Source organism: Leptonotus elevatus, chromosome 3 (assembly GCF_054856555.1).
Source record: "Leptonotus elevatus isolate MCC_2025b chromosome 3, RoL_Lele_1.0, whole genome shotgun sequence".
NCBI classification, from domain to species: domain Eukaryota; kingdom Metazoa; phylum Chordata; class Actinopteri; order Syngnathiformes; family Syngnathidae; genus Leptonotus; species Leptonotus elevatus.
Window position 1 is genome coordinate 21,280,115 of NC_141241.1, and position 27,013 is coordinate 21,307,127.

Sequence of the window (27,013 nt, forward strand, 5' to 3'; positions counted from 1 at the left end):
CATCTGGTGTGAAAACTGTGCCAATTGCCAAACATATCATGTTGGGTGGCTTACTGTGACGACTCCTGACAGGGGAAAGTTGCTTATTTTTCTTGCTTTTTAACCTTGTTTATATTTGATCTTTTAAATGTAATCAGTTGTAATATTTAATTTAGTGACTCTTTCACATACTAGATTATATACTAGATTAGAATCCCTAATAAAGACAAGTGATATAGAAATTGATGGATGCATGGGTGGGTGGCTGTAATCAGGCCTTTTCCAAATGTGGACAAAAATCACATACAGTACAAATATGTATAACAGAGGTACATTGAATAATAAATAAGCAAAATAATGGCTGACGACAACCAGTGGAGTGATGTAGAGTTTACCCTATTCAAATCAATGGGGGGAAGGGTGAGCCCAGACCAACTAAGCGAAATGGAACGTTTAATATTTCTTTCATTTATGTATTATTAACTACTTCTGTGTTGGCACTCCACAGTGAGGATGCTTGTGGAATTATGTACATTTTGGACACGTGAGTTTCGTCTCATGTGTTCCATGAATGTAAACACTGCCAAATGGGATGACTTACTTGTAATGTAAATATACTGTAAATATACAGTATTATATATATATATATATATATATATATGTATCCATTCATCCATTTTCTTAACCGCCTTTCCTCTCAAGGGTCGCGGGGGGCGCTGGAGCCTATCCCAGCTGACTTCGGGCAATAGGCGGGTGTTTTGTGGAAAACACTACTTCACTTTTATATTTTTATGCAGGATCGTGAGTGGTCAGCGGCAACAATGAATACACAGAGACTGATATACTGTGCTAGAATAATTGTGCTTTTTATTCCCCGCAAACAGCAATCAACACCTGTACTGTGCTAGAATAATTGTACCTTTTATTCCCCGCAAACAGCAATCAACACCTGTACTTTGCTAGAATAATTGTGCCTTTTATTACCCGCAAACAGCAATCAACACACTTCAACGCTAAGCAGCAGAATATAATCATCATCAGCGCTTACCTTGACACTAGACCGGAGAGCCGACGTTCCAGGTAGAACGAGCTGCAAAACGGCTGGGCAATCATATGTATTCCACAGCTGACTCTACCCGAACCGTGTGCCGCTCCGTCTTTCATTCGTTAGCAAAAAGGGGTGAGTGTGAGAAACAAGGCATACAACCCGAGAATTCCCAGGCACCCTCGAAAACATGTTTAGGTCTACAGTATAAACAAGGCATACAACCTGGGAAATCCCAGGCATCCTCGAAAACATGTTTAGGACTATAGTATAAACAAGGAAAAGTTCCCAGGCTGATTCCGCCCTTTATTCACAAATTGCTGGGCACCTGGATTCGTACAACAGTTCAGGACAACAACATATCCTTATATAAGAGGTTACATGAGGACATATCAAACCATGGTTATTTTCCCTTCAGCGGGGTACACCCTGAACTGGTTGCCAGCCAATCCAGGGCATATATATATATATATATATATATATATATATATATATATATATGCAGTGTAAATCCATCCCAAATGAAAGTATGCATCACAATCGTTATGACCTTTGCCTCAAAAAACAAAAGTACTTGTGCATGCATTTATATCTCATGCTCACGGCATTTCTCTTATTACTTACTGATTCCATATGAGCAGTGTTTTGTGGAAAACACTACTTCACCTTTATATTTTTATGCAGGATCGTGAGTGGTCGGCGGCAACAATGAATACACAGAAACGGATATGCTTTGCTAGAATAACTGTGCCTTTTATTCCCCGCAAACAGCAATAAACACTTTTATACTGTGCTAGAATAATCGTACGTTTTATTCCTCGCAGACAGTCATCAACACCTGTGCTTTGCTAGAATGATTGTACCTTTTATTCCCCGCAAACAGCAATAATCACAACTTGCTTTGCTAGAATGATTGTACCTTTTATTCCCCGCAAACAGCAATAACCACAACTCGATTTGCAAGAATGGTGTCTTTTATTCCCCGCAAACAGCAATCAATACACTACAACATTAAGCAGCATAATAGGATCATCATCAGCGCTTACCTTGACACTAGACCGGGGAGCCTACGGTCCAGGTGAAGCGAGCTGCAAAACGGCTGGGCAATCGTACGTGTTCTACAGCGGACTCCGTCCGGACCGTGTGCCGCTCCGTCTTTTATTCGTTAGCAAAAAGTTGTGAGCGTGAGAAACCGGGCTGTCCAAGCCCTCTCCCAGACACTCTCGAAAACATGTTTGCGAAGCAGGGAAGGCTGTAGTATAAACAAGGTATTCACTCCCAGGCTGATTACGCCCTTTATTTACAAATTGTTGGGCACCTGGATTCGTACAACAGTTCAGGACAACAACATATCCTTATATAAGAGGTTACATGAGGACATATCAAACCATGGTTATTTTCCCTTGAAGCAGAAATAACAAAAATTGAGAAGTAAAGGCAGACCACAATAGTATAGAATGTTGGTCTCAGGCTGTCACTCAGGCACATTGCTTTATTCCTCACTGTACACCACCAATATAGTAAGTATTTTCACTACTTTTTTTTATATCAAACAATTTGGATTTTAAATGTTTTTAAAATATATTATTATTATTATTATTATTATTATACCAGGAATTAAAATTACGTCCAGGCTATATAGGGTGTTTTCATTTATTTTTGTGAATATTTATGTCACACAAATGGCTCACTCCATAATATGACACATCGTACAATAATAATAATAATAATAATAATACAGCACACACAGCAATCTGAATAATAATACAAATAAAATAAATACGTGACACACTTCCCGCGGCACCTCCAAAATAAAAGTCACTACATTTCAGCTGTCAAGACACTTTTATTGTGACGAGGTTCGACAACAACAGTGCCTCTAACTGTGCGCAAATAAAATTTTCAGAGCTATTGATCGCACAATGTCTTGTAACTTACTTCGAGCCTTGAATCTAATAAATAAACGCAATAACGCAATGCATTTCTAATACAATAACGATAACGGCGTTTCAAATATAGGGAGAATAATTAGTTAGATTAGATTGTTTATGGAAAAAAAAAAAGTTACCTAACGCAGTTAGTTTAAACGCCGTTATTCCCAACACTGGTTAGATGTGACCAAATTACAAATTATTATTTTAATTTAACATCATAATGCAAGTAAAACTGAATATGGTAACACAGCATAAAGTTCAGCCTAGTTGGTGGACACCCACATCAGCGGGTGGCTTCTGATCTGGCAATGAAGCAACGAAGAACCCAAGTGCTGAAGTCAGTTTTCTGTTGAATGGAAACAACAAAGGGGGAGCCACTCCCATCTGTTAAGTCGCCTCGGTGCCAAAGATGGAGTCACTGTGAAGGCTGGCGATGTGGCTGTATACAGGACAGACCACCTTTGGAATCCGCTGCAGGTTAGCCCTGAGTGCTGGAAAAGGATCTGATGGATGGTTTGCTAATGCCCAAAACTGTAGGGACGACAGAGAATAGACCAAGCTGAGGATGCTGTGTAGTTTTTGCACTCTGGCTGCTACTATTATTTTACTGTTGTTGTTGTTGTTGTTTTCCCTCTCTAACATCCCGTAGCATAAAAAAAAGACAAAGGCCGACTAGCTTGTAAGCCTCTCCTTTAGGGCCAGCTTAAAATGTGTATGGTGAGAAAATACAGTCAATTTGGTGTTTCATACAAATAGAAGGTGGTACCTATTTTAGCTAATCAAATTGATTGCTAGGGTTGCTTATGGGTTAAAGTATCACTGCATCTTCCCTCCACTTTCAATGTTGAAATGAGGATTTAATATTTAGAATAGTTTACAAGATCAAGTTCTCTCGTGGATTGTGGACCTTGACCAAGATTGATGGTCACGATTCTGCTTCATCAGTCAAATAACCTTTTATTTTTCAACTCAACGTATCATTAATTATTCATGAATGAGGTGACATTGTAAAAAATCATTTTGAGGGCCTTGTCAACTTAAATCACGACCTCGGTACTTGTATGATGGACAGTTGTATTCCTAATTTATTTGGCATCACATTCTAGTTTGGGCACTGAAGCAAAGTTGTCATTTTCCAGCTAAGTAGGTGAGGTGATGATTGCTAATGTTGCTGTTAGCTATGTTCTCCAGACTGTTGAGTTGCAGAATTATGCAATAATCTGGGTTAATGCTCTTACGGCTGAAAGGGACATTTTGGAGCAGGACCTACACGTGTAGTGCATTGTTGTATACGGCCAAAGGGAAAAGAACACCATATAAATATGAAAATATTCTTTTACTTCCAGGTCCACAATTTACAGTGCTCCGGGACTAACACGTTTGGACATATGCAACTCAAAGTATTGCATTTTGCATAATGCACAGTGACAGAGGGGCTCTAGAGGATCTCATTTTCACTCAGAGGATGTCCAGGGGCTTAACTGCATCACATTTTGTGACAGCTGCCAGTTGTACATGTCCTCATATGGTGCTCCCTGTGTAGGAGTGAGAGGAGGTGCAAATTTCTGGAATTGATACTCGTCCAGTTTTGCCTCATTGGATCCCAAAACTGTTTCTATGCCAGCTCATTATCTCCGTTGCCTTAGCGTGATTTACTTGTATGTTAAATAGAAATTCAAAATGTTTCAGGTTTTTTACAATTTTCGAGTAAAATATATGTTAACCTTTGGGAATGCATTTATGTGGAAAAGCTTAAGAAAGTCTGAAGTCGCGAATGTGGGCTAAATTGAAGTGTTCCTTCCTCTCAATGCCCATCATGGATACCCTAATAGATAATGAGAAAACTAAGCAAGACTTGAATACTGGGAAGAAAAGAAAAAAAATGAAGAAAAAGTAACCAATTCCCTTGGTGTGCCTCCAGAAAATATCCACACATTTATTCATTGTGTTCAATGTTTGCACAAAGGCTCCCCGTTCTCAAAGAGCAGAAGAAAGCTTGCCAGATAAAACTTCCTGACACAACAAACTCAATTAAAACGGCACATTATAATCTTTGTAAAGGCAGACCTTTTTATACATCAATTGTATTGGATATCATTAGATCAGTAAATGGCCAGTTGGTGGATGTTGGCTTTCAATCACCTTTTTTTATTTTTACTTTATTTTATTTTATTTGGCAAACAACACCATTACTACTTCTATTACTGTTCACAGTTCTTCTGTTCAGTCGTTTTTATTACTTGAGATGATCTTATAACACTGACAACTTTTTCTTTGTATTGACTGCGCTTGACTCACCATGTTTACCACTGCTGTTTTATTTATCGGAGATTGAGTTGCTGCAATGATCTTTTCAGGCGTAACACAGGCCGCAAAATTGCCTTTTGGATCATTACCCCAAATTGCTGGGCATAATAAAAGTATATACAGTACATAAAGGTGTGTTGTGGAAAATAATTAGGTAAAAAGATGTGCTTCATAGGTTAATGTTGCAATATCTGCAATTGTTTGTTGCTTTACACATTGTGGCTTGGAAGAGAAAAATATATTGAAAAATCAGCTGCTTTTGTAACCTGCATGTAAGCTTTTATATCCAAAGAGAGGCCGCTCCTTGTGCTACTAAATCTATTCTGACAATGAGAGGCATCCAAGCACTCACTGTCAGAGCTCCAGCCCAGACTGAGAAAGCGAGGCCCACTGAGTCATAAAATAACAAAACATGTATGGGAAGAACATAAACCACCAGACACCAATTTCATCATCTCCTCTCTCATCCTTTTTCCAGAACAAGAGCTTGAAGAATAAACTCTTGTCGGGAAACAAGCTTTGTGACGCTCACGCCGAAGAGGTAAGTGCATGTTCAATTGAAGAACAAAGAAACACAACACAAACTAAGCCAATGCTGAAATGTAATTTCAACTGTAAAACAATCAATTTGGGTGTTGTAGAGCCAAATTTGTTTTGTCAGGTGAATTGTTTTTTCACGGCAGTGCAGAGGAAAAAAATGAATGATTTCAGTTTGCCATTGTGTCATTTAGCTTGTGACAATGCTACAGTAACTGTTTGGTAATCGTTTTGGTGCGTATGTATGTAGCAGTGCACCATGTACCCATACTTACCAAGCCTAGTCTGAGGTTGGATATCACATTGAATTTATGGAATCTTTAACTACAGTATTTTCTGGACTATAAGCCGTTACTTTTTTCACTTGCATTTGACCCTGCAGCTGATACAAAGGTGCGCTTATCCATCAGATCACAAGGGGGCGCTCTATAAAGGAAGCGAAAGAGCGTCAGGCCGAGCAAAACAAATCAAGTGAGCCCAGATACAGTAGGAGAGACAGAACGAGAACGAGGCAATACACGCCCTCATTATGAAAAGGAAAGTAGCGGGAACCCGGTGCGGTAACATTAAAGCATCTGCGGCTTACAGTCAGGTGCGGCTTATTTGTGTAACAAACTTGAAATTTAGCTAGCGCATCTTATAGTCAGGTGCGCCTTATAGTCCAGAAATTACTGTACAACATTTAGATAATATATTTTAGATTTAGATTATCTACGTTTCCTAGACCAACTGTTATGAGTTAGTTGGTGTTTGAATTCAGGATGAGTCCATATTTTAAACACTGCATTTGCAGTGTTTTGATAGCAGTAGTTTTAAACACTTACTGCATAGGTGTCAAACTCCGGTCCTTGAGGGCCGCAGTCCTGCAGGTTTTAGAGGTTTCCTCTTCCAACACAAGCTGATTCCAATCAGCAGGATTGTTATCAGTCTTATGCAGAGCTTGCTGATGAGCTGATCATATATCAGCTGTGTTGGAGAACGGAAACATCCAAAACCTGCAGGTCTGCGGCCCTCCAGTACCGGAGTTTGACACCTATGACTTAGTGGGTCATTTGGGTGTCCTAATAGTGCTATTTAGAGGTGGATTATATGATAGGGGTTTCATGACTTCAGTCGACACTATTGTGATGAAAGTCAAGTTGATGCCGACCAATCGCTGATGATGTTGTTGATATATTTTCATTACAGTACAATAGTTAAATTAAAAACGTATTCATGTTTGTAAAAATGTTCCCCAAAAATAGATATCTTACATAAACACATTGGAAATAGGAGTTGGACAACTATTTTTGGGATTTGATGTTTATGTGATGAAAGTTGAGCCAGCCAATGGCAATAAAGCAATAATTTTTATATTTCTTCAGCGGTGCCCAACCCTTTTTGAGCCACAGACAAGTTTAACGTACATGACGTAGGTTGATGTACCTATATAGAAACACATATAAAAAAAAAATATATATATATATATATATATATATATATATAAAATATATTATGCTCCAAATGGCCCAATGGGTTGACCGCTGTTTGCCTTCCACAACTGGAGTTGTGATTCAGGCTCCCGTCACTAATTGTCACCTTCTGCTTTGTTCTTGTAAGCTTTTGCTAGCTTTTTTTTTTACTAGCTTTTCCCGCTAGTCGCTCGTTAGCCACTCCGGCCGATGGCTCCAACTATCTCCTGCTAGCCGCTCTTGTTAGCTGCTCGAGCTGAGATGCTCGTTTGCTCAAAATAAGAATTGGTGGTAGGCTAGCGAAGTGTGGTCTCTCTAAGCCACCATACGACAACAACATCTAGTGGTCAACCATTACACACTGCCACTTTAAAGTTTTATTCAGCATGCTCATCTATTCTGCAAGTAGCTCTGTCTTCTCCTCAAGCCGTCATGACCTAAACATCGTGGAGTAGTCAAGTCGCCTAGCAGACTAGTCTGTGCATTCCCTATTATGTAGAACAGTAGGATTTGTCACGTGAAAACATTATGCTATAATATCATCAAGAGCCCAATTCTTTTTAAGGATGTGTTTTATTTGACAACACAGGAAACCTCTGCTGTAAACAAACAAACCTAAATTTGCTTGTTGAAACACCTATTAGCCTCTTTTCCGCACTAAACCCTCAAGACGAGTATATCTGAATCGCATCCAACAAAAATGTAGCTTTTCCAAGTCTTAATCATATTTGTAAACTTGAGGATCTGGCGCAGGCCCTGGAGAAAAAGCTGGAAAGACAACAAAGACCGAAAGGCCATAATTTAAGCTGTCAGTTTGTCAGTCAAGCCGGAGCCAAGGATTCCCTAGCAGGCGAGGATGATTTAACATACTTGCTTCTACTGAGAAAGTGCCGTACTTTACAAAAGGTTTAACAAATGTGAGTATATTATGAGAATATTAGGTCAACATATAGAAAAAAAATGCATTATTTCAGCTGTGGAAAAACTAGATTCCAGCTGTACAGCTCTATTTTTTGAGACTGTGACAGTAGTATTTTTCTTGCGGACATGACCCATTTCTTAAGTTTCCTTTATAGCAACAATATTAACTCATTCAATGCCATAAATTCATAAAAAAATAAAAATAAAAGATCATTAACAATTAGGGGCGACAGGCAATAATTTTTTTTTAAATTTTAATTAATCGCAGACTTCACTAGTTAACTCACGATTTATCACAAATTTTATATCTAATAGAAATAGTTTAAATTAATTTTTGACGTTTATAGCTGTCAATAGCAATGAATTAATAAAAAAAAAAGAAAAAAAATTCGGGGCGTCAGGCGATTAAAATTTGTAATCATAATTAATCGCATGACTTCACTAGTTAGCTCACAATTAATCACACATTTTATATCTGTTCTAAATGTACAATAAACAATTCTAGGTTTTCATACTCTTGTTAACAAAAAATGGGAAAAAATGTTAAACTAATAGAAATAGTTCAAATGAATTTTTGACATCTATAGCCGTCAATGGCAGTGAATGAGTTAAGTTAAAATAAAAGTGTTCATTCCACTTGCAGAGATGAAATGACTCTTCGATCTCTTCTCTACTATCTCATGTCTTATTATCTGTTATTGAAGTGTGAATTGTGGTCTTGAACAGTCCTTTTTTGTTGTCTGTCCAAATGTTTCTGGAGACGTGCTTTAAGGCAAGCAAACAGTTCTTGAAAATAAGCAGATTAAAATGTGTGCTTTAAATCCATCCACCATGGACTGGTCGAGTCATCGAGTTGCAGTCTTTAAATAGTACACATCGTAATGCCACTGTGTAAACATCAAACTATTCACTGTCAAAATGATAAGAGTATGTATGCTTCAACAAATGAAGCCTTCTCGGATGAGCGGCGTCTTATGATCAGTTATGATCATTTCAATGAAATAAACCTGGATGAATGAGAATATCCACAGGCAAACACTGAAATAACAGTGATAGGGTAACTTTACGCACCCTTAAAGTTCAACCTACATACTACCCCTTAAGAAATTGTTTATGCTAGAATATTATAATATGCACTTTGAGCAAAACCATTTCCACTTAAAGCTCCAGCTAAGTTAAAAAACAAAAACAAAGCTTTTGATAAAATCTTAAATCTGAGCTTTGAAGTCATGGCCAAGAGCCGAAATGAGGCTACTGCTTTTTTAGAAGGACTTAGATAAACTTTTCAAGCACTTTGTTACATGCAGTAGGCCTACATTTGTATTGTCTGTGTGACTTTGGACTTAGTGAAGAAACAATTCTACATCTCGGTGCATCATATTTGAGAACACTTTAATGAGACTTGGAAAATGATTATGTGGCACAGCAAATGGGAAGAGAATATTATTGTGACTGAGACAAACTAACGAAGAAAGTTCAGTGTAAACATTTGTGGCCATACAAATATTTTGTATCCTCTTATCCTTCAGTTTACCTTATTTCCTAGTTTGAGGAAACTAAGACTGTGATTCCAGCTGAATAACGTTAACACAGTTGTTAACATGTGAACAAGCAAATCGGCTTAGGTACTCATAATAAAGAAGAACGTGTTCCAAATTGCAAGGATTTAGTGGAGAGCGCCTAAGCATCAGTGAAGTACATTACAGTTTGCTGCCCTTAAGCTTTTATTTGCAATATCTAAGGCTTTCATACGATGTGCGTCTCAAACAATAATCCAGGACTTCGCTTTGAGATGAAAAGCTGTTCAGTTAGCTGGCTCTGAGTTGACAGCTGTTGGTTCATTACAAAAGTACCATCTAACCTTTCAGAAACATTTGACGAAATCCTCAAGGGAAACATCTGACATTGAAAAATTCAATACTAGTCTGAGTCATACAGACCTTGGAGGTGAAGGGAGGAGTAAGAGGCATTGCATCTGCCGTTTAATCAGTTGCTTCCTCTGTAAGCGCATGTGACCATTGCTTGTTTCTTTTCTGTAAACTAAATGTTGTTGCTGCATGTTCCTCTTTATTACAGATGATGCTATACCTACCTAAATGTGTCATCAGGCAAATAAAACACAAGAGGTGTCCATGGAAAGGGATTTGCATGTGAAAAATCTGTTTTAGTACCATGGATTTCGTCTCCACTGGATCTCATAAACTATAATTCTATTCTAGCCATAAGTCTATGGATCCTGCTGAGAAAATCAGCTTAATGCATTCCACAGCTGCGCCTGCGGCCTAAAACACAAATTTTAGATTGTCCTTGAGTACCAAACTAATATGCAATCAAAATTTGAGGATGATTCTGACAGTAAAAATAACCTAATTAATGGTACTGAGATGCAAACTCCGGTGTAGACTGAATGAATGATTGAATGAAAAGTGCTTCTGGCGCTGTAGAGAGAAATGTGTCTTTCTAGGATGTAATGGCAGTCATTAAAGGTTGACGGCCATGTTTTCACTCAACTCGACTCTCAAGTTACTGTATATGTAGTTGCTGTGATGCGCTTCCCGGCCCCAATACCCAGTCATGGTCTGTCCCAAACCAGATTAAAAAATGTGTTGTACTGCATCACGAAGGACATCTGTCACAAAATATGTGCCAAACAAATCATGCGAGTGGCTTGCTCTGGCAACTTCTGATGGGAGGAGCCTGAAGTCACAGAAACAACATAAGGGGCTTTCACACCGCAGGAACCAATGATAGAAGTTCCCTATGTACCCTTGGGAGTTTGTCCAAAGTTTGCATTCACACACAAAACTGGCTCGGAATCTGGGGAGGTCAGAACGATATTACCTAAGCTCCTAAGCCTGAGGAGGGTATTTTGACTTGACTTGGTGTGTACGCTGAATTGCACGGGGAGGGAAGGGGGGGGGGGGGGTTGTGCTGTGCAGACAAACGATGATTGGTTATTTGAATTTAGGTGGAGGGTTGCACAGCTGCCATTAGCCTAACTGCAAGCATAACAGTTGTTATTTGTTTGTTTTTTACTGTGCGTTTATAGTATTTACAATATTTACTAGTTATGATGTCCTCATTAGTCGAAATATTTTAAAATGGAGGAAAAGCGAATTGATAGGTGGACAGGAAGGTAGGTACAGGCTCTTTTAAGCATTTGGGAGACAAAGTCATGCAGCACGACTTTGAATCTGCGTCACTGAAGCAAACACATTATTTCAGTTCAATCCAATATCAATGAATTCTTCTTAGATATCAAGCACATGATAAAAACGCCACAAACATTAAATTCCAGATTAAAATGTGCTGAGGCAGTAACTGGTTTTAGTTTATTAATGAAAGTAACACGTCATAATCACTTTAAGTGTTACACAAACACTGACATGTGCAAGGATGAGATGTAAATATTTTCATAATTAAATAAAAATAAATATAAATTAAAAGATTCTGAATTGTCTTAACATGCAATCAATCAGGGCTTTCATAAATGTAAGAAAATACTTTTAAATTCATGTGAACAGTAAATTTCAAGAAAACAGTAAGATACAAAAACAAAATTGACCTTTGAAATTATATTTTCTTATGTATTTATGGGACAAATAGATTTTGCACTAACTTGAAAAGTCAAGTACAATCATTCAGAGTTGTACAGTGGAGAATGCATAGGCCAAAAAACAATGAAGCATTTGAAAAGTGGTTTAATTTAGTAAGGCAGCAAGAGAATGCAAAAAAAAAAGAATTAAAAAACGGACCAATGCATATTCATCGAGATGCAAGATCAAAATGTTGTGTCAAAAAATCCAAAAGTAGCACTGAAGTTCAACAAACAAAAATTTGATGTTTTGCCGCATTGATAATTCATTGTTATGAGAGATGTGTGCAGCACCCGCCTTCACTAAATGTACCCTGCAATACAATTAGTGATGAGCGCAAGAGCATATCTGTCAAATAAAACAATTTCCCGTGTTCGCCCTCATTCACTATCCGTATTGAATAATTCAGACACCTGAAATGACTGGAATGATTAAAATAAAATTTACTTCTTGTCCATTGATTATGACCCTTCCGCCTCATCTGACATATCCTAGAAAGTCGGGCGAATAGACGACTTTGAAGAGAGGGATGTATAGCAGTTTTGGGATACTTTTGTGCTCTTATGAGTTGCAGAGTGGCATTGAATATTAGAAGAAATGGGACATAACTTTTGAAAATTAACTTGCGTCATAGTGTTAAATGTTTAAACTAATTATCATAAACTGACAAAAAAAATTACATTATTTAAAGAGATTTTCCTTTATCAGAAGAAACTTAAGGGTGCTGATGTTTACAGATGTTTACATGAACTTATTATAATTTTAAAATTATGGACTATTTGAAAATGTTAGCATTAGCATGGTTACAGGAACTTTCTAATAGAATTACGTGAATTCACTAGCAATGTTATTTATCAAGAATTGCCGAATGGATTTGCCTGAAACGTATTAGTGTTGTTCCGATACCGTTTTTTGGCCTCCGATACTGATTCCGATACCCAGTTTTGCAGTATCGGCCGATGCCGATACCGTTCCGATACCTGGGTTTTTGTTTTTTTCAACATGAAAAAGCTGCCCTGTCATTGGTTCAGAGCATTCAAGGGCAAATAGGGTATCCTAGCTTGGCATGCAGTGAACACGTCACACATCAGTGAATGTTGTGCACAAGTAAAACAAAAGATGCTGCATCCAAAGTCCTATATTAGCGTCGGAAATAATAGTATCGGCATGTTATTTGTTATTACTTGCGGATGCCGATACTACTGTTTTTATGCAGTATTGGTGTATCGGAACAACGCTAAAACTTATCATGCATTTACCTCCAAAGCTATTGGTGATGATTGATGCTACACAGTATATTTTACTTGATGGTATACAATATACACCTGAAGTTGTAAGACACCACCACAAAGCTAGTCTTTTGTAACATTAATGGAAGAAACAATCAATTATTACTGAAGTACAGAAAGTAAATCAATCACTCCGATAACTGAACCCGCATGTTATGTTTTATTGAACTCACCCCAAGGACGTAGCAATTGAACGTGCAGGTGTACGAGGGTGTGTGGCGAGTCGCGCCTGCTTGCGAGATCACTCATCTATGTTCAGTTACTAACATGAAAACTCAGTGATTGACTTGACATTTTGCATATTAGCAGGTTTCAAGGGTATTGAAACCTGAACAGAATTTCAGTACTCACCCAGGGAGGCCACATCTTTGGCGGCGTTGCACAGATGTCCACAGCGGCAGCTGATCCTTTCATTTGTCTCATCCTCTGGGAACACTTAGAGGATTTTAGTGGCATTTGAAGAGCTAACTCGGAATTTTTCAAAACCTCCACCAAGATGGCAGCCACTTGTCACATTGCTAATTTCAGTAATCCTCTTTTAGCCACATGAAAAGAGTAACAAATAACAACAGCTTAGTATGATGAAGTACAGCTCTGTTAACTATAATTGCAATAATATAAATATGGTTACATTACAATACAGGCCTCTAAATTGTGATGCATAGAGTGTGAAATGTGGCAAATGATAAGTCATGCAATCGAGTATTATCCCAGCAGAAACGAAACTCTTGAAATCCTTAAAGAAACAACAAGGAACTTTCAGTTTTCGTTGATTGCGGCAGCACCATATGGACAAAAGTGGTAGTAGTGGTAGGAAGACCGCATTTCCCATGAGGACCAGCACATAGCATCGTCTTTGAGCTCACACCAGCGAGTGAAAACCGGGCCAATGTTGATTCTTGACTCTCCTTTTAGCCTCGCTTTTTCTTCATTTCTTTTTTTTGGTCTCGGCAGACAAAACTTGTTATTGTTTTGCAGCTTCTGCCATGACAGCCGCAATTGCACATATATGTTTGAATCGACTTCCGTCTTTGTAATGAATGGGGAAAGGAAGAAGTGACATATGCTGTAAAGCAGTCCACATTTGTAGTTTTCTGTGTGTCAGGATTCCTGCCACCCTCCTCAGAGTTGTTTAGTGCCAGTAAAAGCCATACTGTACAGACCCCCTACGGCCATGACAAAGGCACCAATGAACTAGCTGTAAGTCGATATTTCATCAGAAGAATTATAAAAATATTGAAGGTTGAAAAGTTCCTAAGTATTCCTTTAACTTTGGTGACCTTCTCGTATTTATCTATTAATGGATCATGACATATATTAAAGTAGCCAGATATATAGTGGTATGGTTCCCATGAGCAGTTTTTTCCAATGCTGTACTTGCACTTACTCATCCATTAGTTTTCTACAGTGATTATCCTTTCCAGAATTTCAGGTAATCTAAATCCTATCCTATTTGACCTTGGCCGAGAGATGGTGTACCCTGGACCAAAGTTGTAGAAAACAAAGTATGGACAGGGACACAAGCGTGGAAACTCATTGCTTTACCAGCGAGTGATTCTGGGCTCAGTCGCTATGAAGTGCATTTCTGAGGAGGGGCAAACATAGACAGTGAATATGAAATATATAATATTCATGTGTCAGACCGTGAGTAAATAGTAGCGATGGGCATATACGGAGTAAATTCAACATGGCTACTCGAAGAGAGACAGTAGTGAATGACTTACGTCGTCGTTGCGGTAAAACCTTGATGATTCGCGTGATGACTGTCTTTCAAGAAAGTGGGTGTGGCTTGCCAGGCTACAGTGAGACACGCCGGTGCCATTTTGTCACCCAGCTTGACAGCAACATCACCATGCATTGCGGTGGTAGGGTTGGTAATACAAAAAGCATGATGTCCATAAACCAGTTAATGTGGATTCAACTCATTTAGCACTGCAAGTTCAAAGAGTGTCCAGACTTTGTTTTCTATAGCTTTGACCTGGACGGGTCACCAGCCAATTACAGGGCACATACAGACATGCCAAGTGTTCCAATTTGTTACGGAAGTTCTCATCTACTCCGCTTTTCCGCAGAGGTCGATAATGTTGTGAAGATGATGAGGCTGTGTGGCTTCTAACAGCCAATCATGATTATGTTTGTTGATGTCATCGCATCTTCACCGTGTACAAAACTAGCTCCATGAATGTGCAAATGTGGCTGGCTGGTTTTATACAGTGGTTAATACAGTGGCTAAACAGCAGCTGCTTATCTAAAAGTCTCTAATCATCTCCTTCATTGTGTGGAATAAGTGACACTTCTGACAAGTTTCATTAAGAACAAAGGAGGATGAGTAGTAATTTACAGAAGGCTTGCTATTGCTAAGCCATGCTAAACCGGCTCTAAGCTGTTACAGCCACCATGCACCGGAATCAATGATTGATGTTACACTACAATTTGCACTGTAGTCTCATTGGAACCACATTCGTTACAGTGGGGAGTAACCAACTGTGAACAGCAAATTAACGAAAAAATAAAAACGAAAATAAATATTAAACAGCCTCACACAATAGGGTCTGAAAACTGGAAATGAATGAATGAAATAATTTGCGTATACATCACTCAAAAGGAGGTGCCGTATTGCATTCACTTGAGAAAAAAAAACCTCCTGTTTTTCTGACATTTTTGGGGGAGCCTTGTTTTTTTTAGTATTTTTTGAGTGTTTAGGAATATTTTTTTCTGTTTTACTGATTTTTTTTTTCAGTCAAAAAAAATATTCAGAAAAACAGGCTGAAAAAAATTACTCAGAAAACGGGGATGGGGGGATTATCCCCAAAAACAGGGGGAAATATATTAAAAAAACAGAATAAAAAAAAAGGAAAAAGAAAAAAACATTATTACGAAAAACAGAGCTGGAGTTTTATTTTATTTTTTTAACCTCTGAACTCCAAGTGACTTGTTGCAGACTCGCTAATAGCGGAAGCGGACACTTTCCCGCACACCTCCATATGCAATAAGATGATCATGTTTAGTTACTGGCTCTCAATAAAGGAATGAATGCGTATACTGTATTGTGGTTTGTTCTCTAATCTCTGAGGAAAAACCCCTTTAAAAAAATATTCAGAAAAACAAAACAAAAAATAGTTATTTTATAAAACGGGGGGAAATGACAGAAAAACAGAGGAAAATATATATTTTTTTAAAATATAAAAAAAAAAAAATACTCAAAAACAGGGGGGAAAATACTCAAAAAAACAAAGCTCCCCCAAAAAATTTGTCGGAAAAACAAGCCTTTTTTTTTTCAAATGAATGCAATACACTTCTGTATAAAAGTGTATTATATTACATCTTATTTGTTTGCACAAGCATCCACATACATTCACACCTATGCACAATTTGGCGTCATCAATTATCCTAAGAATGTGGGAATATATTTCGAAGAACTTGACTATACAGTAAATTCAAAAAGTATTCACACTCCATCAGTAAACATTTATGTTAGAGCCTTATAAAAATAATGACAACGCCAAACTGAATGTTAGAATAAATTGCACCTACATAAAAATGAAGAACTGCACAAAATCCTACTCAAGTATAGCTTTATTATTAGGATGTACTGCAATGTAGAATGTAGATTAGGATATGGATATTTGATCACATGTACAGTACAGGCCAAATGATTGGACACACCTTCTCATTCAATACATTTGCATTATTTTCATGACTATGTACATTGTAGATTCTTACTGAAGGCATCAAAACTATAACAACTAACAAACGCATTTGGAGTTTTGTACTTAGTTTTGTCTCTGGTTACTTTTTTTGCACATTAATGGCATTCTCCCGATGAGCTTCAAAAGGTAGTCACCTGAAAGGATTTTTTAACAGTTTTTAAGGAAGGATGGCTATTTTTAAGAATCTATAGAAATAAAACATGTTTTGAGTTGTTTCACCTTCTTTCCTTTTTTTGTGTTAAGATCATAACGCCACATCAGTTCATACATAGTTTTGATGCCTTCAGTGAGAATCTACAAAGTAACCAGTCATGAGAATAAAGCAAATGCATTGAATATGAAAGTGTGTTCAAACTTTTGGCCTGTACTGTATATAAAAATGTAGGGCATATGAATACTTCCTGAATGCATTGTACTTTCATACAATACTTTCCTCAGACATCAAGACTGACATGACGCTGTAATTCTCTTGGGTAGAGGAGGTGATTTAGTGGGTAAATATGCCGAGAGTGCAGCATATTAAAAGATACAAATATTTGCATTTCTTTGTCAAGTTAACTTTTCAATGGAGCAGTGCAACTTCTTTCGGTAATTTATTCTTGTAACGTCTCATAAAAGCTTCAGATGGAATCAATTTGTTATTAATTAACTTCTTTCCGTGACCCGATCCACAGCACAACAAACTAATTGTTGTGAGTTTGAAAGTCATTTTTTATTCTTTGTGCTGATTTAAAATTGGCCCTGCTTTTAAAGAGCTATAATTTGAGTAACTGTTTTCTGCTCCACCATTGCTGGACTTTGGCTCCTTCTGATGACGGACAGGTCAGATGAGCATGACTTGAGCGTCCAAACTGCAGATGCATCTGATACAAATTTGATCAGACAAAAGAGGCCTGGGTTGGATTAAAAAAAGAAAACAAAAAACAAAAAATTATTTTATTGTAATGTTTCCGTGTCATGAACAAAATCTTGTGGTGTCACCAAAATTGAGAAAATTCTCCAGAATTGTATTATTATTATTATTATTATTATTTAGAGGTATTACATTTTTTTGTGTGTGTTTCGGTTTTTGATTTTCGGCCAAGAATTTTAATTTCTACTCACTATCTTATTTTCTTTTCGGCTTGTTCCGTTAGGTGTCGTAGCAAAGAATGAATGAATGAATACAATTTATTTCGATCAGTCATAAAAGAATGTGTCAGTGTTTGAGGGAATTGCGTACTGATTATAGCAACAGCTGGTTGTCACCAAGGAATCTTCATACCTGGTGGTGTCACTATGTGGGGTGTGTGATAATTTGGCAGTGGGCATAAAGCCAACACATGGCTGCATCACTGTTTGGTTTGCCTTTGCAGTTCAGTGAAGGGGAGATTTGATATTTTCCTTCCCAGCCCACAGTAACGCTGTTCTTTTAGTTGGAGCTTTTGCCCTGGGAACACTCACAAAGGAGTCTTCTGCTGCAACTGCCAGAATCCTGCTACGTGATCTAAAACCAATTTCACAATTTGAATGAGCTAACACTTATTTTCTTATCTTTCTCTTGCAGTCCAAAAAAATCCAGGCTCAACTGAAAGAACTGCGGTATGGGAAAAAGGATTTAATTTTTAAGGTAAGCTCACACTGAAAGGTGGTTAGCTTTAAAGAAGGTCCACTCACAGGCAATATCCTCATTAATTTGCCTCCAATTACAAAATCTCTTCAGGCAAGGCAGTTAAATTGTCAACTGAGAGGGTCAAAATTGTTTGGGATTTTTCATTGTAGTTAGTTTTTATTTTGTTTTGTTTTTCAATTCAGTTAATTTAACTTTTTAGAGTAAGCTTTTTTAATGCTTCACTTTTGTTTTTATTAGGGGTGTCAAAATATTACACTATACTTTGTTTACGCGCAATTAGTAACGGCGCCTTACTTGGAATTGAAAGTGGGGGAATTCCAGTCCCGTCAAAATTTTGCAGTAGTACATTTAATAATAATGCATATATTTGTGGAGACTGGGGTCAAGTTGTATTTTACTATTTAAAAAATGTGCAGAATTTCACAAGTTACTTCATATTAGAGATTAGATAGCTCTTTATATGAAAAGAAAAATGCACCGAGCTGTCACCAACGTCTTACAAATTCAATTATGCCATCTAGTGGCAGAAAAATTACCTCAACACAAATCAATATAATTTTAATTTTAATTCAATTTTATGAATTATTATGAAAATACTGTATCAATGACATGCAGTCATATTTCTGAACTTAATCATTTTTCCACTTTTATGTTAACAAGAGTAGGAAAACTTGGGAAAAAAATATTTCATTGTACATTTTAAACAGATATCAAATGTGTGATTAATCACGAATTAACTATTGAAGTCATGCGATTAATTACGATTATTGTGTTTAAGGATTGTGTAATAAAGTAAAGTACTGGAATGCTACAATTCCAAAGTAACTGTTTGGCCTTCTTTCTTCTGTCTGGCCTAACAGTAATACCAATATAAATACATGTAACATAAACCCCAAAACCTCATGTATGATATTAATTGACAAAAACGAAAACAAAACCTTTTTTTGCTGTAATTATACTTAGTTTTTAGTTAGTTTTATGAACTTGAAATTTTGTTTCATTTAGTTGTCTTTTTCTTTTCTTTTTAAAGCATTTCCGTGTTTTTTTTCTTCTCTTTTTGTCAAATGGCCAGAACTCAGTCTGCATGTTCTTTGTCCTGTGTTTATTTCCTGCAAAATCCCTAACATTTTTCTCAGTCACAGATTGCATGTTGATAAGTTCTTATGAGATGCTCTTTGAAGAACCTCTAAATTGAATTCATATACATTGTACGTGTTAAAAAACAATTACTAACCATATGCAAAGATTCAGAAATATGTAGTACTCAATTATGGAGACAAAGCATTTAACACCATTATGTGTTTAGGATTTTATGGGTGTGGCTAAAACGAGTGATCTTGCGCAAGATACTGAAACCCCAGTTGCTCCTGATCCTGCATCATCAGTAGGTGAATGAGTAGTCAAAATGTAGCGCTTTGACGGCTTGTAACGTGGAAATGTGCTATATAAATGAAGAATCGCACAAACCCAACGGCAGCCCACGGTGTCCAGAAGCGCACTGGTCGCTAGCGCCTCTCATCATAAGATATATTTTCATGATGGGATATATTTTCATGGCTCAAACATACTATATAGGGATGTGTAGGCAGTGCATATTGTCAGGATCAGGGTGTGTGTTTTTTCAGCGCATTTAGTAGACACACTCATAGATTTAAGAGCTGAGCTCTGACGGAGCCCGAGAGAGCCTGATTTCATGAACTTACCTTTTATTTTATTTTTTATTTTTTAATTCTTTCTGATTTTGGCAGGCTTGCTGACACCACTGTTCTCTTTGGTGGGTACATTTTATATGACATTTCTATTTTCACTTTACAGCAACTTTAAGATGCAAGGATCATGAACTATTGGGGACAATTGGTAGGAAGTAGATATTACAGAATGTCCCAATGGGTCTGTGACAAAATTACTAAGATATTATGAGACAGTAGTGTTTGATCACTCTATGTAATTCATCTAATTATTCTATATCTTTAATCTACCCTAAAAATTGCTGAAAAAAACAGAGGTATTTTTATTTAAATATATTGTTATTGTAAGTTGCTCGCTCTTTTTTCCACATTTCTATTTGTTGCTGGTTAAATTTTGTGGTGCTCGTCGGGCTTTGTTTGAAATGAAATGAATTTGTTTGTGGCACTTGGCTTGTACACTAGCTGCACTGTATGTAAGCAAACGTTGGGTGCATTTATCAGCAAAGTCCCTGGTTTATGGGGCCATTATTGTGCCAAAACTATTTACAAGTGCCTTTCTTTTTACATATTTGTGGATCGAAATTCACAAATATGTAAAAAGAATTTGTAACCGTAACCAAAGTCACAAAGGTGTAAAAAAACAAACAAAAAAAAACAAAGGTGTAACGAGAATCCACAAATGTGTAACTGAAGTCACAAATACGTAACGATATTCTACAAATGTGTAACTAAAGTCACAAATGCGTAAGGAGAGTGCATACATATGTGACTTGAAGTCACAATTGTGTGACATAAATATGCAAATGCATACACTGATTTGTATGACCTGTAAACGCTGGGGCTTCTTGATTGGCTGTATTTTTACATGTGACGTTTCTCACAGTACTGCCGTGCAGGAGTCACAAATGCGTGTGGCGATTTGCAAATGCGTGTATGGAGACTTGTATGTAGCTCCGACCACCAAGGGACACTAGCGTCAATAATACTTACATTGTTGGCTGCAATCTTGGCCATAGACAGCGTTTGTTTTTGTTTGTTTTCTTGTCTTTCGGGGACCAGAGGCCTCTTCAGATTCTCGTCTTTGCCGAATTTATTTTCCTATCATATCCACTGACTTCTTATGAACAGTCCTCATTCATATTTAAGTCTGTGATCCCTATCCGAGCGAGATGACTTGGAAGTACTCTGAGGATTGTTCTCGTCGTCCTTTATGAGAGGATAATAGTCAATAATTCATTACGCCAGCAATATTTAAGGCAGTAGATATTTTTGCTCTGACCTGTAACTCTCCTGCTCATGCTATTTTGCCGTGAATGGGTCTGATTGGTCAATTACCGTCCGAATCATGCGGTGGCCGTGGTTGCTGCCTTGCTTAACTTCACCCCTTTTGAGACTTTTCATTATGATTCCATTTTGTTTTGCCACCGAAGATAGGCTATTATCAGCATGATCTGGCTAACCCTAATCATAACCTTCAGAGCAAGCTGTTGTCAAGATATTGCAGTTTCATATTATTTAATGAAGATGTATATATAAAAAAAAAAAATAATTTAATTGTCAAAGTAAGAATCGAACTCAGGACTCCGGATTTTCGGGACCAACGTATCATATATTATGCCACAATTTAGTAAATCTACAACAGCGCATTATTTGTACGATTTATAAGTGGCGAGTTGCCGGTCATGGCAAAGTATCCACTTCGAATATTTAAAGCAACAGGACACCAACGTAATTAACAGACTACTCAAACGCTCAAGTTTAACACTCAAGACTTTTAAAATCATCATTTAATGAAAATAGTAATGCAACTTTGTTGTGAGCGAGGCCGAAAAATATATGTTCAAAAATTTTAATCAAATTTATCACATCTTAGAATTTTGATTAATCACGATTAATCCCTTAATAAAAAAATAATTTTTTTAATCAACATTTTTTTCCCGCCAAATTTGAAGAGCACTGGTTATGTGTTCATTTGTTTCACATTGAGGACGTCTTCAACATTTTTTATCCACTGCACACGCTCATCCTCCTCTTTTTCTAATGAGTTAATTACTTGCATAATTTAAAATGGAAAAAAATTACCCCAATATTTTGACATGAACAAATATTCTAAATGTGATACGCAAACATTTATTAAATGCTTTACTTTAATGCATGTAATTATGTTTGTTGCTCAAACACCACCTGTGCTACCTTAAACGTAGCCATCCGCTGTCACGTTGAATCTATGGTCAAAATTAATAGTGCGATTAATCTGCGTTAATTTATGATTAATGCGATAATTTTTTGTGATTAATTAATCTGTTAACACTTTAACTTTGACAGCACTAGTTCAAAGCATAAACAAAAGTGTGGCTGCAGGCAAACAGAATTGTAAACACATTTAGATTATTTATTAAAGAAATGTATTATAGAAATCAAGGAAAAACATGAATTACTGTGTATTCGTAAAGGATGACGAGAATGATCCTCCAAGTACTTCCGGGTCATCTCGCATAGGATCACGGACTTAAATATGAATGGACTGTTCATAAGAAGTCTGTGGATATGATAGGAAAATAAATTTCCTCGGCAAAGACGAGAATCTGAAGAGGCCCCTGGTCTCCGAAAGACAAGAAAACATACAAAAACAAACGCCTGTGGCCTAGATTGCAGCTAACAACGTAAATATTATTGACTCTAGATTCTCCTGGTGGTCCTACAAGTCTCTATTCACGCATTTGCAAAGCGCCACACGCATTCGTGATTCCTGCATGGCAGGTCTGTGACAAAAGTCACATGTAAAAATACAGCCAATCAAGAGGCCCGGCGTTTACAGGTCAGATACGCATTCAAATATGTGTTTACGCATACAAATCATTGTACGCATTTGCTGATTTATGTCACACATATGTGGATTCTCGTTACGCATTTGTGACTTTGGTTACATATACAAATTATTTTTACATAATTGTGTATCTAAATAATGTAAATAGTTTTGGCACAATAATGGCCCCAAACTGTTTTTTTTTTTTCACGACGGTCAGTAAAAAATGAGTTGATGTTCCACTCACCATCAGTAAAGCCACCCCGCCCAAGTAGCTGTGGTTTCCAGTTGAGGTCCAGTCATCTTCGGTTATAGCAACACAGTTGGAGGAATCTTCCATGCAAATATCATGTTTGTTTTGCTTTTCACCGTCATACATGATCTTGCTGATTTTAGTCGTCACTGGAGTCCTGCGCGGTGGTTTGTATGATGGGTCAGAGGACGCTGTTTGTAACACCTCAATTAATCCCTTGTGTTCAGCTGTGTTTAATCGGCCTGCAGTTCATCGCCATCCACTTGACAAGAACATTTGTCAACCTGTCGGTCGCAGACTTGCTCATTCGCAGGGTATTCTTGAGTTTAGTATGGCAAAGAACTCTGCAATGGCTCGCTACATCAGCATCTTTGCTGCTTTTTTTAGCTGTGGCTACAGTCGTGACTGGGTGCTTTTCATTTATGTGGTAGGCCAAAACTGAGATGCATCTATGGTAAGCAAACTCCCTACAAAGAAGGCATATGACTCTACCTTTATCAAAGGTTCCATTGGGGTGTTTTTTAAATTGAAATTTATTGTTCATAAGAACGGGAACTCTCCCCCAACAACACAGACGCAAGAAGCCCAATGCATAAAAATGGATCTCATCAGAATACAGAAACCGTCAAGTTTATATTAACACAATTAAAAAACATAACACTTTAAATATGGCTGTAATAAATTGATTGCAATTAGCGCGATAATTTGACACCCTTAATATATATACATTGAGGGTTTCCACATTTTGTGACTGTTCTGTCCCTTGCTTTACTTTTAGCCTTGTTGTGTCATGTGACCCTTTGTATGTTGTTGATTCAACATTGCTTCAGTCACATTATCCAAAGCATTGTCACCCATACAGTATGTTCAAGGAACCTTAAGCAGACTAGTCTTTGAGTGTTTTTGGAAATATGACTAACTTTGATGCATAAAAATAGCAATGTGTTGTGTGTTGTTTTATTTTTTTTATTAGGGGACAAAGCCAGTGTTAGTTATTATTTATTTTATTTTTTTTGCCAGCTTTCTTTTAAATCTTATCTGTATTCCCTGTATGCAATGATTGAAAGCCCAGCAGGGGACAGATGAGACGAGAATGCAGGGAAGAGTCACTCAAGATCGGAAATGTCATCAGCCTCACATGGGGGATGTCAGTCAAGGCACCTTGTCCGCCAGGAAATTGAATTGGTTATAACAGCTATTGTACCGCAGCAAAATGCATTTTATGTGGTGACAGTACACAAAAATTATAACCGTCGGTCCGGCGTTACACCACATTGGCAAAAAATACAGATACCTCCGACACAAACCAAATGGGAACTTTATGATGTATTTTATAAAGGCACATACTGTGGGTACAACAAAATAACATTGTGAAACCACTAGGGCATTTTTTCCCCCAAATACAGTATAATTAAAAAAGAGGACAACATCTGTTGAGCACTATCTGTGAGCACAATTACTTGAAGATCAACTTGAGATTCGATGTGTGAATTTAAATCCAGCAGACTATGGCATGTTCAGACTAGTGTTGTGTCATTTTCATGCCACAACACTTCATTCAAAAGAACAAATCATTTCAATAAATGTGACTGAACAGATAGCTGCCTGAAGTGATTGGTTCTTTTCCCGGTTCATTTGAGCTCAGCCATCTCAGCTGGGAGTAGAAACAGAATTACAGCCTGTCACTCACTCGTGAATCTTCACGAACAACCAATCAACAGCCATTGTCAGTCAGGGAACGGTCTTAACTGAGCGTACTGTCATGCTGTTGCCCTTTGTGAACGAGTCAGTGAGTGAATGCACTGCTATTGTCGTTTGCGAACAAGTCAGTGAACGTACTGCCATAATGGCATATTACCATTTCAGTAACTGAACGTACTATATGTGAGTGGAAATAACAATGTTAACACTCAGTGAACCACCACTCATTTCGACATCACAGGGCTTTCAATGGCATCCATTTAGCCAAGCTAACGGTAAATGCAAACCACACAAAAGGAAGCGCACACATTTTTTTTAAAGATTTGTACTAAATTTAACCCTATAACGCCAAACGTATCATATTAAATACAAGACATTTTGAGCCCTCTATTTCATGAGTACAATGTTTTTTTCCCATTAAAACCCTGACGTATATGATCTGACATGCATTGCACGGATAATCCATTAGACAGCAGTATCACCCAGCTGATGGCTTTTCCAGCGACTTTGCAAGATCGCCCCAATTGAGAAAGGAGAGACACCTATACTTATTAATAGTGGGAAATATTATGTCTTGGATTGTATTGGAAATACTAATACGTTTGATATGTCTGTTTATTATTATATTTTTTACAGTTATAATATAAGTCTACGAATTTAAAGCATTGTGACCGGATGTATCAAATATGACACAAATCAAAAGTCAGGAAGTTGATTTTCAATTATTATTATTTTTGCTGTTGTTTGTTCAAAAGGACCAATAAATACAAATAATCCGATTTTCTTCTCGTATAATTCATGGTTCAGTCTTTATAGGTTTAAATAAATAATCAACGAATAGATACAGACATAAGAGTAAGAGGAGAGTGAACACAAAGCAGAATGGAGATGTCTTGTTCAGGAGCTTTTTTATTATTATTTTTATTTTTTTTATGCTCCCGTGGGGGGAAATGAACAATTCGGTGAACAAATGTTTTGAAAAAGTCTTTAAAATTAAATGATTATACGAATTCAGAACACTGAACAAAGAAGTGTCATGCCCAGTAGTTCAAATCTAATATTGTGCCAAAGATGAAAAAGGCACAATCTATTCACCCTGTTTCTAAGGTATTATCAATAATCACCAATGCTCACTCCAAATGCAAATGGGAATGCATTTTATCTTTGATTTTGTCATCAGATGATCCTACCAATGCACTTGTGTTCACCTCTAGCTTCTATCAAAAATGTCAAGATGTCAGAATACTCTCTAGTTGCTGTAAAACAGTCACCGCAGTCAGTGCTAAACTGTAAACACTATACCCAGGCAGGTTTGTCTTCACTTGTTGTCTCTGTTATTATATAAAGGCCCTAAGAAGAACTGCCCTTCCTCGTGTTGCATGTCAGAAGAGCCTCCACTCTGCAAGTCCCCATTCAACTTTACCTCGGGCTGTTTCTCCACTGGCTTCTAAAAGCAAAAGAAGTATGGTGGCTTGATGTAGTCGCATGCCTCATCTGGCGAAATGGCTTGTACTCTACTGACCCCACACCTCCATAATGGACTGACACATAAATATGGAGCTTTGAGTCAGTAACCCTGAAAGTCAGCATTTCTGGGTCAGTCACCATGTGCCTGCATTCCTCAGAGGACTATCTGCTGATGATGCACGAAGCAATGGCACTAATGGCTCTCTGTAATGCAACACAGTCACATGCATGCGTATGTGCACACATTCTTCCGTCAGCCTTTGGGAGGAGACTGAGAGCAGGCGGCAAATGTCTATGCTTGTTAGCCAAACCAACCTGGACTCGTTATTTAGCACATTGTATTTGCAATGTTTCATCTGACATACTGAGCAACATTTTGTGCGTGTATTATCTCCTGTGATAAGATACATTCTGTGTTTTCCCTTCTGCAGCATCGTATTAAAATGTCCTGCGCCAGTATTCTGACAGCCACAATGTAAAATGTCACAGGCTTCTTTGAAATTTAGCGATTTAATGTTGTTTTTCTAGTTGCCATCTGTTTTGCTCAAATAACAATACCAGTGAATATGGCTAGTTTTTTGTAGTAATATTTTAGAAAATAGTCCACATAGATGTGATTCTGACAACAACAAAAAATAAAATTTTCAGACATTAGTCCTCTTCTGTATGGTATGACTCACCCATCAGGCCAAATAAACATAATTTTACTTGACCCGT

At 37.4% G+C, this 27,013-nt stretch overlaps 1 protein-coding gene across 1 annotated transcript in view; it reads left to right on the forward strand.

Annotated features, from left to right (window-relative positions):
* luzp2 (leucine zipper protein 2) overlaps positions 1-27,013 on the forward strand; it is a 157,839-nt gene that overhangs the window by 104,947 nt on the left and 25,879 nt on the right. Inside the window, exons 6-7 of the mRNA XM_086072231.1 lie at positions 5,744-5,806; positions 18,316-18,378. Of these exons, the coding sequence (XP_085928357.1) occupies positions 5,744-5,806; positions 18,316-18,378 (126 nt within the window). The remainder of the gene's footprint in view (positions 1-5,743; positions 5,807-18,315; positions 18,379-27,013) is intronic.